Genomic DNA, 15,310 nt, shown 5'->3' on the forward strand with positions numbered 1-15,310 from the left:
AGAGGGGACGTAGTTTAGCTACGTAGTGTTAAATGGAACGTGCTATAGTTTAAGGGACGACGTGGGAGCACGAGTTAGTTAGGGGATGTAGTTAGGAGGATGGCAGAGTTCAGCGGTGAGTGTGTTGAAGAGTTGGTGAGTTGTGAGGCATGTGCTTGGTGAGTGAGTGAGGCCAGCGGGTCTGTGTGTGTGGAGTGAATGGGGAATGCATGGTGCGATGAGTGATTGGGGGGAGGAGTGACTCCCGCCCAAGGGACCCCGGGGTCAGTGTAGAGTGAGTTAGCTGGGTTCGTCAAATTTACAAAATGGAGGTTGTTTTGTTGTTGGTGTGAATGTAGGCTCGAAACCCGTTTGGAGGGGTGCAGGAGCCCTGTTGACGGGCTTGGGAGCGTGGCTGCGAAAGGTGAGTATCGCTGAGTGGGTACCCCGGGCACCAGGCTAGTCGGCCGCGGTAGGCCAAGGGCCCATGGGGGGCCGGGATAGCGTAGTGGGCACGGGTGCGTCTGCTTGGTGCGGAGGCCCGGGGCGCCGTTAGCCGCATGGGCAGTGTTGTGGGCAAGGGTGACCCTCGGAAAAGGGCCTGGGAAGCCAGCCTGCCACGTGTGCATTTCAGGGGAGGTGCCATGGGGGGAACTCCCCGGTGTTAGGGAGCTGGTAGGCTCGGAGGCAGTGTAGTGCCCGGGGGTGCCATAGCGGGAGATTCGGCAGAGGGTCGTGCCTGCCAAAGGGAGCCACGTGTCCTAGCCAGGAGACCGTGTGAGGGCACGGAGAGAAAATTGGGGGGCGAGGCCCGAAATTGTGAGGACACCAACACAGGCGACGGGAATCTGGGTTGTTAGAACCAATAGTTTAAGCGAGAGGCGCTTGTTGAAAGCCCCGGGGTAATTTAACAGTTAAATGGTTAGGGTAGATTAGGAGATGTACCCCTCCGCACCATCCATCCCCTCGCTGTCGTTGTGGGCCGCTGGACCCACTTTGGTTAGATCGCCGAACTCTGGGGAGGCCATTCTGAGGCTTCGTTGGGCCTCGACACATGACGTTAGCTCTCCCTTATTCCCCTCCGGGAAGGGAACGTAGGGGTTGGGAGTAGGCTAGGTGACAGGATAGGTTAGCCGAACAAGGACGATAAAGAGGGTTAGGGGACGATTTATAGTGGGGAAGTAAAAATAAAAACAACAAAAAAAAAAAAAATTAAGTTGGGGCTAAATTGGGGTTTGACAAATTAAGGGAGTGGGTATGTACAGTGACAGGCAAAGGCGATAGGTTGGGAGGGAGACAGGTAGGTAGGTCCGAGCCCGCCTTCCAAGTGGCCAGCACCACCGCACTCCCTCCACCAACCTCCACTGAACGGCAAGTGCCGGCCAGTTCATCTGCTGGCTGTTTTTCTTCAAGGCCTGTGCCGGCCAACTTCATCGGCAGCTGTTGTTTTGCTGCGAGGCCTGTGCCGGCTGGATCGTCTGCAGCTGCTGTGCTGCAAGGCCTGTGCCATCGGCTGGCCGTGTTTTGCGTCAAGGCCTGTGCCGGCCAGTTCATCTGCGGGCTGTGTTTGCCTGCAGCGGCCTTATTCTGCGGGCTGTGTTTGCCTGCTCACCTTTGCCATGCCATGCCCACTGCCCATGTTCACCAGCCCCGTTCAATTTTTGCTTTGCCCCACCCCCCTGTTCATTGCCATGTGCGCCAGGATCAAGGCAACAGTTTGCAAGCTGCAAGAACTGCCCCGTTGGCAGCTACAACACGGGCCTGCAGTGGCGGCCCGTGCACCGTGTTTGTGTTCATCCATCCATTCGTTGTGCTCATTGCGTGTGCCACTTGAGCTGGCACGGAGACTGCGTTGTGCAGCCCATGCACCGTTGTGGTTCACTGCGTTCAGTTCAAAAGGGAAGGCCTTGGACTGCGTGTGAGCAGCCAGCCACGTTCCCTGTCACCTGCATTGTTTGAGCCAGAGACTGCATGCGGGCAGCCTGGCTCCCTGCTAACTGCTTTCTTTTGCAGAGTTCAATGATCCTGGGCCATGGTTTAGTGTAAAATTTGTAAGTTAAGGTTAAGATGTACTGTAAATATGAGTGCGCCCCCGGCATGTTTGTCTTAGCGCCGGCAATTTTATTTAAGTCGTCCGTGTGAGTGAGTTTGTTTAGGTAGTTACGCAGCCCTCAGGTTATTTATTTTGGGGACACGAATACCATGAATGTCGCACTCAGGGATCCGTAGGTAAAATGTACTAGGGGAAAACTACACATGATGGCACACGAAAATTTGACGACTCGGGACGAGTCTGTAAAAAGGGGAGGGGGTAGTGTTGTGGTTACCAAATTCGCAAACCACCATTCAGGTCCCTTAGGTGAGATATCTCGGTAAGTACATGTGTAGTTAGGCCCAAACCCGTTGTCTAGTGGGAATACATGTCATTTATGCGTGCTGCGACTCTTCAGGATAGCCGTTTTTCTTTTACTATCTTTATTTTGGACCAACCGCCATTGTTACCACCACCAGTCACAACATCAACCACCAACCACAACGCCGCTTCACCACAACCGCCGCGACCTTCCCGTCACACCTCGCAACCGTCGCATCGCCACCGTTCTTGCGCCGCCTGTGGGTACCGGTGTTGGACTCGTGCAGGGCGCGCGCCGAACAGCGTGTACAAAATCACGGATTTTGTGCTTCAAAAACGGATCAAAAATGACACGCCCACTTTTTGCCGTCCAATCGGTGAGCGAGGGGCGATTTGGCCCCGCCTCCAGGGCGTTGGAGGGCGATCGATATATGCAAATTTATGGATCAAAAAGCATTCACGCCCACTTTTTCTCGGGCCAATGGGGAGCGAGGTGAAAGGTCGAAGGGAGGGGGTCAAAGAGGAGAAGGCGAAGCCACGGGGCTGATATAAGCGACCGTGTTCTTCAGTCCAGTGAGTAGTAGAGTCGAGAGGGAACAGAGAGTTAAGACTTCGCGGGCGGTGGAGTTGGCAAGAAGGAGCTGGTCGTCGTGTGCGTTGGAGTCGGAGCGGAGGGGACGGAGCTGTGGAGAGGCGGCGAGGGCAGACGAGGGGGTGCTCGCGTCGTGCAGGGAGCTGCACCGAAGGGAGGCCGACAGCGCGACCTGGCCGAGGTGGAGACGCTCGTTGCGGGGCAATAAAAATCCTCTATACCCCGAGCATCAGCAACCCCCTCCTGTTTCCCCCCGCGCTGAGATAGTGCGACCAAGGGGGCCCCTTTCCCACCCCCTACCAGACACTGCCCGCGAGGCCCGCGGAGTTGAGGCACCATCGCCGCTCCGCGTCTCATCACCAGACGGGTAGGCCCGACCCGGTCTCGGCCTCAGGCCCGCCTCATCCTTGAGGGTATTCTTTCCTTGGTTTTGGGTATGTGTTGTCGGCGCCGTCTGTGAAGTAAAATTGTATAAGTGTTGCCGTGTGCTCGGTAGTCGGATAGCTCTGCATTGTGTTTCTCTTTTATATTTGCTTTTTGTGTAATATTGTGTTTCTTCTCCTTTTACATGTGCTTTTGGTGTAATTGAATATGTGTGCTTTCCGTTCAGCGCGAATAAATGTGCTTTGTGTTGAACTGTTTCCCGCTTCGCTTCGTCATTTCCTTCATTGAATCCTCATCTTGCTTCACGTAAAGGGTTGGTAGTGGGCTGAATACGCCCGATAATTAATCGAACCGTCGAGGTCGACGATAACACCGCTCGGTTATCCCGATAGTACGGAACGGGTCGCTTAAGTGGCCCGTGTCCGAAGTCGACCTGCGGCGAGGTGCGATCGCCCGGTCTACCCTCCGCGTGGGTACTTAGGTAGGTCGAATTTGGCGAGCAACCCTATCCCACGCGGGGGCTGATTGGCTCGATCGCGGTGAGACCGAAAGGTCCACCCGTGACTGGTTCCCGGCGTTAGTCCGAGAGGGTCACGACTGGATTGTCCGTCCGGTGGGCGACGTGCCGCGATTCGAGTTACGTGGCCGTCAGCACGCCGGCGGGCGCGAATCCGCAACAATATATATATATATATATATATATATATATATATATATATATATATATATATATATATATATATATATATATATAAATATATATATATATATATATATATATATATATATATATATATACATACACAGCAATGTTTTTAAAAAGAAACTGGTTTATATATATATATATATATATATATATATATATATATATATATATATATATATATATATATATATATATATATATATATATATATATATATATTGTTACGGATTCGCGCCCGCCGGCGTGCGGACGGCCACGTAACTCGAATCGCGGCACGTCGCCCACCGGACGGACAATCCAGTCGTGACCCTCTCGGACTAACGCCGGGAACCAGTCACGGGTGGACCTTTCGGTCTCACCGCGATCGAGCCAATCAGCCCCCGCGTGGGATAGGGTTGCTCGCCAAATTCGACCTACCTAAGTACCCACACGGAGGGTAGACCGGGCGATCGCACCTCGCCGCAGGTCGACTTCGGACACGGGCCACTTAAGCGACCTGTTCCGTACTATCGGGATAACCGAGCGGTGTTATCGTCGGCCTCGACGGTTCGATTAATTATCGGGCGTATTCAGCCCACTACCAACCCTTTACGTGAAGTAAGATGGGGATTCAATGGAGGAAAGTACGAAGCGAAGCGGGAGAACAGTTCAATAATAAAGCACATTTATTCGCGATGAACGGAAAGCACACATATTCAATTCCACCAAAAGCACATAGAAAAGAAGAGAAACACAATGCAATTCCACCAAAAGCACATAGAAGGAAAAGAAACACAATGCAGAGCTAATACCGACTACGTGAGCACACGGCAACACTTATACAATTTTACTTCACAGACGGCGCCGACAACACACACACTCAAAACCAAGAAAAAGAACACCCTCAAAGATGAGGCGGGCCTGAGGCCGAGACCGGGTCGGGCCTACCCGTCTGGTGATGAGACGCGGAGCGGCGATGGTGCCTCAACTCCGCGGGCCTCGCGGGCAGTGTCTGGTAGGGGGTGGGAAAGGGGCCCCCTTGGTCGCACTATCTCAGCGCGGGGGGAAACAGGAGGGGGTTGCTGATGCTCGGGGGAAAGGAGGATTTCTACTCTGCCTCGAGTCCCGCGACGAGCGTCTCCACCTCGGCCAGGTCGCGCCGTCGGCCTCCCTGGTGTGCAGCTCCCGGCACGACGCGAGCACCCCCTCGTCTGCCCTCGCCGCCTCTCCACAGCTCCGTCCCCTTTGCTCCGACTCCAACGCACACGACGACGACGACGACCAACTCCTTCTTGCTTCTTCTTCCCAACTCCACCGACTGCGAAGTCTTAACTCTTCTCTCTCTCTCACTGGACTGACGAACGCGGCCGCTTACATAAGCCCCGTGGCTTCGCTCTCTCATCTTTGACCCCCTGCCTTCGACCTTTCACCTCGCTCCCCATTGGCCCGAGAAAAAGTGGGCGTGAATGCTTTTTGATCCATAAATTTGCATATCGCGATCGCCCTCCAACGCCCTGGAGGCGGGGCCAAATCGCCCCTCGCTCACCGATTGGACGGAACAAAAGTGGGCGTGTGTCGTTTTTGATCCGTTTTTGGAGCTGAAAATCCGTGGTTTTGTACACGCTGTTCGGCGCGCGCCCTGCACGAGTCCAACACCGGTACCCACAAGCGGCGCAAGAACGGTGGCGATGCGACGGTTGCGAGGTGTGACGTGAAGCGGCGCCGCGGTGGGTGGTTGATGTTGTGGTTGGTGGTGGTAACAATGGCGGTTGGTCCAAAATAAAGATAGTTAAAGAAAAACGGCTATCCTGAAGAGTCGCAGCACGCATAAATGACATGTATTCCCACTAGACAACGGGTTTGGGCCTAACTACACATATACTTACCGAGATATCTCACCTAAGGGACCTGAATGGTGGTTTGCGAATTTGGTAACCACAACAATATATATATATATATATATATATATATATATATATATATATATATATATATATATATATATATATATATATATATATATATATATATATATATATAATTTTTTAACAACACGCACGTGCGAAGCTAAAAGTGTGGTTCCAGCAATTGGTTCACTGTGTCTGTCCGTCTACAAAGGTAAGTTTTTGATCGAGGAACAACTTAATTTCAATTGAATGTTATATTTTGAACACAAATCGGAAAACAAACCTGTCGTTTCACACTACTTTGGCTCTGAATTTGACCCGATTGCATATGTGCAGAGGGGAGTGAGATAACATTTTCGCTCTGTCTGCCTGTCTGGCAGTGAAGCGAAATTAACAATCATTCCAAACAGGAAACGTAATGTTTTTTTAAGGATACCATAAAGAACACGAGCAACAAGCACAAATAACTCATGTATTGTGTTATGTAAGATGATGTGAAAGACTGCGTCAACGTCGATAAACTTCCGAAAAAGTTTTTTTCTACAACCTCTAAGATCTTTGTTTTATTTCAATTGAATTATATAATTGAACATTTTAGAAAACAAATAATATTAATGGCACTTGCAAAACCCTTCCGTTTCGCAGTACTTGGACAAAATATTATGGCATTTGACGTCATCTCAACCGCTCGCGGACCCTTCCCGTATCCTTTTTTTTCTTATAACTATGTGGGTAAGGTATTTTGTGAACACTCTCGTTGTATATGTCAGAGTTGTTGCTGCTGCAAAGAGTTGTTGCCAGATATTACCCACATTATGAAAGAAAATTTCTCCCACCAGTAAATTGAAGGTTCACAAGGCAAGGGGGAAAGCATAGCCTGTGTCATGGACTTGTACGCTGACTTTTGTAACTCAGCTGTTGTGGCTAAACAGGTGTACAAAGAACAGCAGGCCACGATTACAATCCATCTTTTATTGTCATTTTCACAGGTGCGATGGATGATGTACTGGATCGTCTTTGCCCTTTTCAGTGCTGTGGAAACTTTCACAGACCTCATGTTGTCCTGGTGAGTAAGTTTTGTGTGCTCACATTTTGGTGGATCATTTAAACTGATGAGAGCTCCATAAGCGAGTGTAATACTCCCTCCCTCTGTCAGTGGTCAGGAAAGCAACTTCACGAAGCCATGTGGACAGTTTAAAATTGCAAGTCATCTCTGCAGCTGACTTGTAATAGCCTCTCATCACCATCTGATTGTACTATGTGATGCACATTTACATGGAGAATTCCTCCATTCCTCCCCCACCCACAAAACTATGGTTTTCTTTTTTTTAACTCTCCTGGGCACGCCCCAAGTACAACCACAAAATTTCAATTTACTCTGTCCAACAGTTTAGGAATGCATATAAAACACGTGCGCGCACGCACGCATGCACACACACACACACACACACACACACACACACACACACACACACACACACACACACACACACACACACAGATACTTTGAGACCTGGGATAGCTTCCTTCCACCTTCTGAAACATGCATATAGAGATAATGATACTCAAGACAAAGTCAAGTCCACCAATCGAGGCTCAAATTGGCGTGGGATTTGTGATATTTAACTCCTGTGATTCACAAGTTTGTGATATTTAACTCAGAAGCTGTCTTCCCCAGACTTCAAAAAATTATTTCAGTTTTTTATTTAACAGTGCTAACTCATCACCTTCTTTACTCTGGGCCGATGACCCCTGGTCCCCTCACTGTCTATTCTGCTGAAAAATTTTTGCACCGATTTTGTCTATCCGCTTATTGAAATACCCTCGTGTGTGTGTGTGTGTGTGTGTGTGTGTGTGTGTGTGTGTGTGTGTGTGTGTGTGTGTGTGTGTGTGTGTGTGTGTGTGTGTGTGTGTGTGTGTGTGTGTGTGTGTGTGTGTGTGTGTGTGTGTGTGTGTATACAGTATATATACATATTACACACACACACATTTGGCCTTTTACAAATCATGCTGGAACTTTGGAACTGTGCTTTAACTGATTTGTATTGAGAAATTATGGTAACAAGCAGACGCGATGAAGTGCCAGAAAAACTGCACGTATTTATTTTTATTTTTTGGTAAACATCGCTGTGTAATGGGTTGCGACAGAAACGATCATATTTTTGTGAAATACACACGCCATTAGGTATTTGGCAAATGGTCTTTCGTATGCGCAAGCTACAAATCTGACGAACTCCAGCCTGCAGCACCTTTCTCCATTGTAGTCTTACCATTTCTGTTTGCCCTACCTTCTGTGATGTTCTGCTCACCCGGGCCTGTCTCGAGCAAAAACCGATGACACCACACTAAATGTGTGCATTATTACGTGATGGCATTTGCATACAGCCAGCAGCAGTTCGCCCTTTGCAAAGTGCCGTGCTCAATTTCCCTATAAACTCTGGTATTACTTAAAGATGATTAGTCTGATCTCCTGACTGAAATGAAAGCCTCTTGTTTCTCCAATTTTCTTGTGGCTTTAACAAAAAATTTTTTTTTAACATTGTTTGTCTTTTTGTCTCTCTCTCTTGAATACCTGTGTTCAGGTTACCCTTTTATTTTGAGCTGAAGATTGCTTTTGTTATCTGGCTTCTTTCCCCCTACACGAGGGGTTCAAGCGTGCTTTACCGCAAGTTTGTGCATCCAATGCTGTCGGCGCATGAACAGGTCTGTTCCAGTTCTTATTCCTTTCTGTATGACCACTGTTAACAGATTTGTACTGTACAAGTAGCTTCTAAAGGTACTGCCATTAGTTATTTTCCCATCATCAGTTGTTCTCTCTCTCCATTGTTTTTTTGGATTGATTATATAGTTTAGGTCCCTACCTCATGTCTGGGATGAAGTTAACTTGGCTGGTTAAAAAAGAAAAACACCCTGAGAACCACTTTTGAGCGTCAATCTTCCATTTTTTTTCTCCACAAGATTGAAGCTCATGGAAGAGCAAATTGACGAAAGGCATAAGCTGACAAAACTGGGAAACTCTGACATAATAAGGAAGGGAATGCTAACAGGAAAAGAGGAGAGTGAAGGAAAGAAAACACTGCAAGTAAGTGGGTTGGGTTATGAAGGGTTAATGGGGATAGTAAAGATGGGGGATGACATGATAACAGCACACCACCTTGTTAAAAGCCTGGAGGGAAGAGTGAAACAGAAAAGCTTCTGGAAGGTGGTTCCAAATATGGAAGACGTGAGGAACGAAAGAGTTCAGTTATTCAGTCAGCCTGGATTTTGGAAAATTAACCACGAAGGGGTTACTGGAATAACATGCACATCATGGAGTTGTTGGGGAGGGTTATAGCACTTACAGAAAATAGGGAGCTCGATCAGAGGAGAGCCGGTGTTGTAACGGTCGGGGGTCTATAAAACTGATGTGCCACCAGGTGGGGAGGAGCCCAAAAGGACCACTCTTCTGCCCGTTAATTTGGGGTGCGAGGCAGCGGTTAAACAGGATGCGACAGCGGCGAACCCGCCGCTCACAAATTGCCAATCAAACCGCGACAGGCTACTCGCTTTTAATAGCGCGCTCTCCAAACAGCCCCACTCACAGCCTTGTTCCAATTTTCTATGTGCTATGAAGTTCCTGTTCCATAATGACCACAAAAGAGGTTCTTATTAAGGGAATTTATTAACAATAAATTGGGGTGGGAAAGAAGAAAAAGGAACATGACCACACATGCGGTGAAATTAATAATAAATGAACCCATGTGAACCTCGATGGGGCTTAATTACAAAACTTATTCACATTCATTCAGGCAAAACATAAGATTTGTGGGGAGATTGACAAGACTGAGACAAACCTGTGGCATGAGCCCGACTCACACATGGTGTTGGTGCAAATTGGGCATGGCACGCTGTGATGTGGGGTGGCTCGAATGTTCAGCTCCATCCTTTGGTTTTGGCACCACATCCGGAACACTTGGGCAACACCCTGATGCCGCACATCCGGAACAACTAACACCACAGGAAGCCCAGACCACAAAATGCCCAGGAGAGCACACATGCAGCTCTGTCAGGGACGAGAGAGAGAGAGAGAGAGAGAGAGAGAGAGAGAGAGAGAGAGAGAGAGAGAGAGAGAGAGAGAGAGAGAGAGAGAGAGAGAGAGAGAGAGAGAGAGAGAGAGAGAGAGAGAGAGAGAGCGAGAACGAACGAACGAGCTTGACCATCAACGCCAACACCAACAGCATCACATTGCCTGCTCATGTACTCTGCAGGGCTCGCTGATTGGCTGGCACAGACCTCACATAAAACTCACGTGGCCACGCTGATTGGCTGGGAGGTTAGGGTTTCAAGACTCCACCCCCCCTCCCCGGCTACTTTGTGTTGTTCATAAATTGTTTGTTGATGAGAACTTGTGTGCGGCCATTGGGAAAGGCAGAACACCATTGTGCAAATGTAGAATTTGCCTGCCTGTGATGTGAGCTACAGATCTTGTTCCTCAACCTTATTGCAGGAGATCCCAAGAATGTTTAGTTGGAGACTCCACAGAATTCTAGAAAGACACACATGATATTGGCCCAGCCAACATTGGAGAAAACTCCAATGAACTGGAGAAAAAGGTCTTACAGACTGAATACCGTATTTTTCAGCGTGCAAGTTGATACTGCTTCTCCCCAGAAGTCCGGGCCTCAACGTGTACTCAGAATCGACGTATCTATGATTTAATACATTTATTTACATTCATGAAAAAAATTGCAAAGTGTGCTATTTCATGAAATAAATTGTATAATTGTGAATTTGAAGCGTGACAGAAATCATTGCCCGGAATATTTGCCGATGGAGTGAGCAATGAAACATTCATCCGCTCACTGATGCATGCAAAATTATCCAATCAAAACGAGCATGCACTCACCAATTACGTTTGATCCATCCATTTCAATCCTAATCATGTGTACCCATTCTCACTACATCATCTCAAAATGCTTCACGTAAAGTCATGCTAGTCGTACACGGCAGTTTTAAGTTTGAAGTTGTTGAGTCTGCTGAGGAAAATGGCAGGAATTAGGCTACACACAGGAAATATGGTGTCGGCGAGAAATGTGTTCAGGACTGGCATAAAACGAAGGTTATATTGCCGAAAACCAAGAAGGCGAATCGCAGCTGCAAAACTATGTGGACAAACATCGAGGATGAGTTGGAGGAATATGTGCTGACTGAACGTGCCGCCTGTCGAGGACTTAGCACTGTGCAGCTGAGGCTACAGACCAAACAAATCGCAACTGATTTGGGAGTTGAACGTTTTAGAGGTGATCCATTGTGGTGCTTCAGGTTTATGTGTAGAAAAGGACTGTGTATAAAGCAGTGCATGACTGTAGCACATAAACTTCCTTAGGACTTGGAGGAGAAGTTGGACAACTTCCACCAATCTGTACAGATGAAGATACAGGGGGCGATTTGGATATGTCGAATGTGATCAACATGGACGAGGTGCCGTTGACATTTGATGTTTCAATGAACAGAACAGTTGAGCCCAAAGGGAGGAAGATGGTTACGATCAGGTCTCCGGGCCATGAGACATCTTCCTTCACACTTGTTCTCTCGTGTTCAGAAGATGGCGGGAAGTTACCCCTGATGGTCATTTTAAGAGAAACACAATGCCAAAGGAGAAGTTTCCCAATGGTGTTATGGTAGAAGTGAATCCCAAAGGTTGGATGGTCAACGACACGATGGGAAAGTGGCTGGAATTGTGTCACTTGTGTCGGTCTTGTGGATTATATTAATACTCATCATAGACTCAATGCATGCATGTACAAGTGATGAGATGAAGGCTAAGGTTGAAAGCAGGAAGACAGTGTTAGGTATCATCCCTGTGAGAATGACCAAATTGTTGCAACCACTGGACATTTCCGTTAATCGTTGCTTCAAGGCTGAGCTCCGAAAAACTTGGGAGAATTGGATAACCACAGGCAAACACAGTTTCACGAACATGGGACATATGCATCGTGCCTCCGATGCCGAGGTCGTTCAGTGGATCAAGGATGCATGGGACAGTGCGCCTCATGCGGTCATTGTTAACAGCTTTGTCAAAGTAGAGATCATCAGAAGACCAGAGGAGCCCAAGGATGATGAGAACAGCCCACCGAGCCTGACCCCTGAGCTCACCGCCTTCTAAATTCTGATATGGAAGACGAGGAATTTGACGTTTTCTTCGATGTCAAGTGATTATGTGGTGTACTGTAGTGAAGTGTGACCAGATCAAACATGTTGAGACAGTGCTCAGTGATTAAGCTCTTTAATGGATTAAAATGTGTTTGTATTCCAAAAAGTGTCAAGTGGTCATTTTTATTTCGGAGTTGTGAACTGCAAAGTGGAATGTGCTACAAGCCAGTGCTGATAATGATTCTGTGGCTTGTTTTAAATACTGTACCTCTGCATGATAAATGTGTTGAAAAACTATTTACATTCCTAATTTATACCTAAAAGGTCATCCCACAAAGTATTTCAAATACAATGCACAAACAGACCATTAATATTCATGACCCTGGAAGTACCATCTGCAGTGATGCATTGTGAGTGTCAGGAAGGAATCAACACCTCCATTTTTGACTGACAGTTTTTCTAACTACCATAGTTGATCGAGCTTAACCCTGCATTCCAAATCGAAGGAAAGAAAAATAGTGAAATTAGCCAATTTGACTTGTACACCAAAAAATACGGTCCTTCCGATTATCTAAGGAAGGACTTGGTCTTGAAACTACTTGGCAGACAAATTGGGCTGAAACGACAACCAAAATGACATTGTGTGATGCCTTTTATCCACAACATTCATGCAAATGGCACAGCGAATATACCGGTCCTTTTGAAAGATGGTATGCTTTACAAACTTATACAATAAATTTATCTGCCTTTGTGCTTGTCTCCTCTCTGAGCATATAGGTTGTTATTGCATGGTTCGAGTGCAAATACCCCCTAACACCTTACCATTTTAGGGATTAAAAAATATTTTCTTGCAAAGTATAAACTAAGCTTTGTTGTGTGTGTGTGTGTGTTTTTTTTATTATCAGGAAATAGATGATTACCTTCACCAGGCGAAAGAGCGAAGCTACGATGCTATGTTGCACTTTGGGAAACGCGGTATCAACATCGCTGCAACCGCTGCTGTCACAGCCGCATCAAAGGTACGTGTACCCTTTCGTGTCCCTTTTGCATTACCATGACAAAGAGCATTAAAATGACCAATGAAAATCTTGGCACCAGAGTTTAACACTTGAAAACGGAATGTTTAAAACTTGACTCTGCCTCTCAATTCTGATGCAAAGTAAATTAACTCCACCAGTTTTTTTTTTTTTTTTTTACTATTTTCCCATTTATGCAATGTTTTGGTGAAATGAAAAGAATCGCGTGTGTCTGTCTGTCTCCATCTCCAGGCCATAACCTTTTTTTACCATTTCAGCTTGTATCATTAAATCTTCACTCTTCAACAAATCTTTATTATGAGAATATGGAGAGAATAATAAAAAATTCGGTCTGAATCTGAGAAGGCATAAATAGCCCTGATTAGCCCCATCACAGTACGTCAAGCCAGAGGCGGCCGGTTTTTTTATCGTTTCCGTGTTTCATTATTTATTTACCATTGAGCTCCAGTGTGTCTGTCCAAACCATAACATTTTTACCAATTGAGCTTTTGTCATCAAATCTTCAACAAACCTTTATTATGAGAATATGGAGAACGCAAATTAATAAAAAGTACAAATAACAGTCGTTTTTGTCAAGTTTAGTTTGAGTACAGAGTAGACACAGGGGTCATTCCATGTCAAATCATCAAAGAATCTGCCGTCATCTCTCAGATTTTTGTAAAACTTTGGGAACCAATTGGGACCCATGAAAAACGGCAAGAACTCAAATATTTTTGCTAACAGCCTCTTAATTAGTGAGATACAGACGAACGAACTTTGGACTAATTAGCACGACGTCGCAAATTCAAATGGCCATATCTCTAAAAGTATAACACCTAGAGAGCTGGTTTTGGTGTAATTTTAAAGGTATTTTCATGCCCTATGAATGTGTCTGGGCAACATTTTCCTACCTCCAACCACAAAAAAGTTATTACAAAATATAAACTTCAATCGTGAATCCCCAAAAACTGTATCCTTCAAATTTCCTCAAATTCATCCCAGAGGTACCTTATGATGTCAAGAAGCTTCCACATAAGTTTTGTGATGGGCACTCCAATAGTTTCTGAGATATGAGCAATAATGTACATGTACGTATGGCATATAGGTTCGAAAATCAGCATTTGTAATGTATTATACAATCATTCTAACCTAGCCATGACAGGGAACACAGGGAACGACCATCAATTGCTTTGAAGTATCATATACTTTCATTTTCAACTGGGCCTGAGGGGAAGAAACAAGTGCTGCTGTTGCTGCATTGAAGAGGGAATTGAAAGCCTAAGTCAGGTTAGTGAACACTGTGTACTTGAACTCACATATTGATTGTATAATACATTACAAATGCTGATTTTCGAACCTATATGCCATACGTACATGTACATTATTGCTCATATCTCAGAAACTATTGGAGTGCCCATCACAAAATTTATGTGGAAGCTTCTTGACATCATTAGGTACCTCTGGGATGAATTTGAGGAAATGTGAAGGATACATTTTTTGGGGGATTCACGATTGAAGTTTATATTTTGTGATAACTTTTTTGTGGTTGGAGGTAGGAAAATGTTGCCCAGACAAATTCATAGGGCATGAAAATACCTTTAAAATTACACCAAAACCAGCTCTCTAGGTGTTATACTTTTAGAGATATGGCCATTTGAATTTGCGACGTCATGCTCATTAGTCCAAAGTTCGTTAGTCAGTATCTCACTAATTAAGAGGCTGTTAGCAAAAATATTTGAGTTCTTGCCGTTTTCCATGGGTCCCAATTGGTTCCCAAAGTTTTACAAAAATCTGAGAGATGACGGCAGATTCTTTGATGATTTGACATGGAATGACCCACAGACAGGCTTTGCATTTTTAGATGCTTCCTAGTTTAATTTTATTTCACTCTGTTTTATTTTATTTATTTTATGTTATTTTATTTTTTTCTACATGAAACATGGAAATTTTTCATTCACTGGCAATTCAATTAAAAAAGGATGCATCACATCCTTTTTGCATTAGAATTAAACATGTGAATTGAATTTGGCACAAAGGATAGTCGAAAACAACAGCACAAGGTAAGTGGAGCACGAAGGCAAATATCTGAACAATGAGAATAAAAACAAACATGCAGTGTGTACGATGAATCCCACATTATCTTGCGAACCTTCAACAAAGCACGTTTCTCATACAAGGAACAGATTAAGGAAAGACTTGCCCCTATTACACACTGGGAAATCTTCATGGGTCTTTCCAATTTCTTAACATTCTCTTTTGATG

The 15,310-nt window shown here is 45.7% G+C and overlaps 1 protein-coding gene across 1 annotated transcript in view; it reads left to right on the forward strand.

Moving 5' to 3' along the window:
* LOC147015890 (receptor expression-enhancing protein 1-like) overlaps positions 1-15,310 on the forward strand; it is a 71,921-nt gene that overhangs the window by 45,802 nt on the left and 10,809 nt on the right. Inside the window, exons 3-5 of the mRNA XM_085848456.1 lie at positions 6,890-6,966; positions 8,483-8,603; positions 12,938-13,051. Of these exons, the coding sequence (XP_085704582.1) occupies positions 6,890-6,966; positions 8,483-8,603; positions 12,938-13,051 (312 nt within the window). The remainder of the gene's footprint in view (positions 1-6,889; positions 6,967-8,482; positions 8,604-12,937; positions 13,052-15,310) is intronic.

This window comes from Eptatretus burgeri, chromosome 12 (assembly GCF_056783735.1).
Source record: "Eptatretus burgeri isolate ZD-2024b chromosome 12, Ebu_testis_v1, whole genome shotgun sequence".
NCBI lineage: Eukaryota > Metazoa > Chordata > Myxini > Myxiniformes > Myxinidae > Eptatretus > Eptatretus burgeri.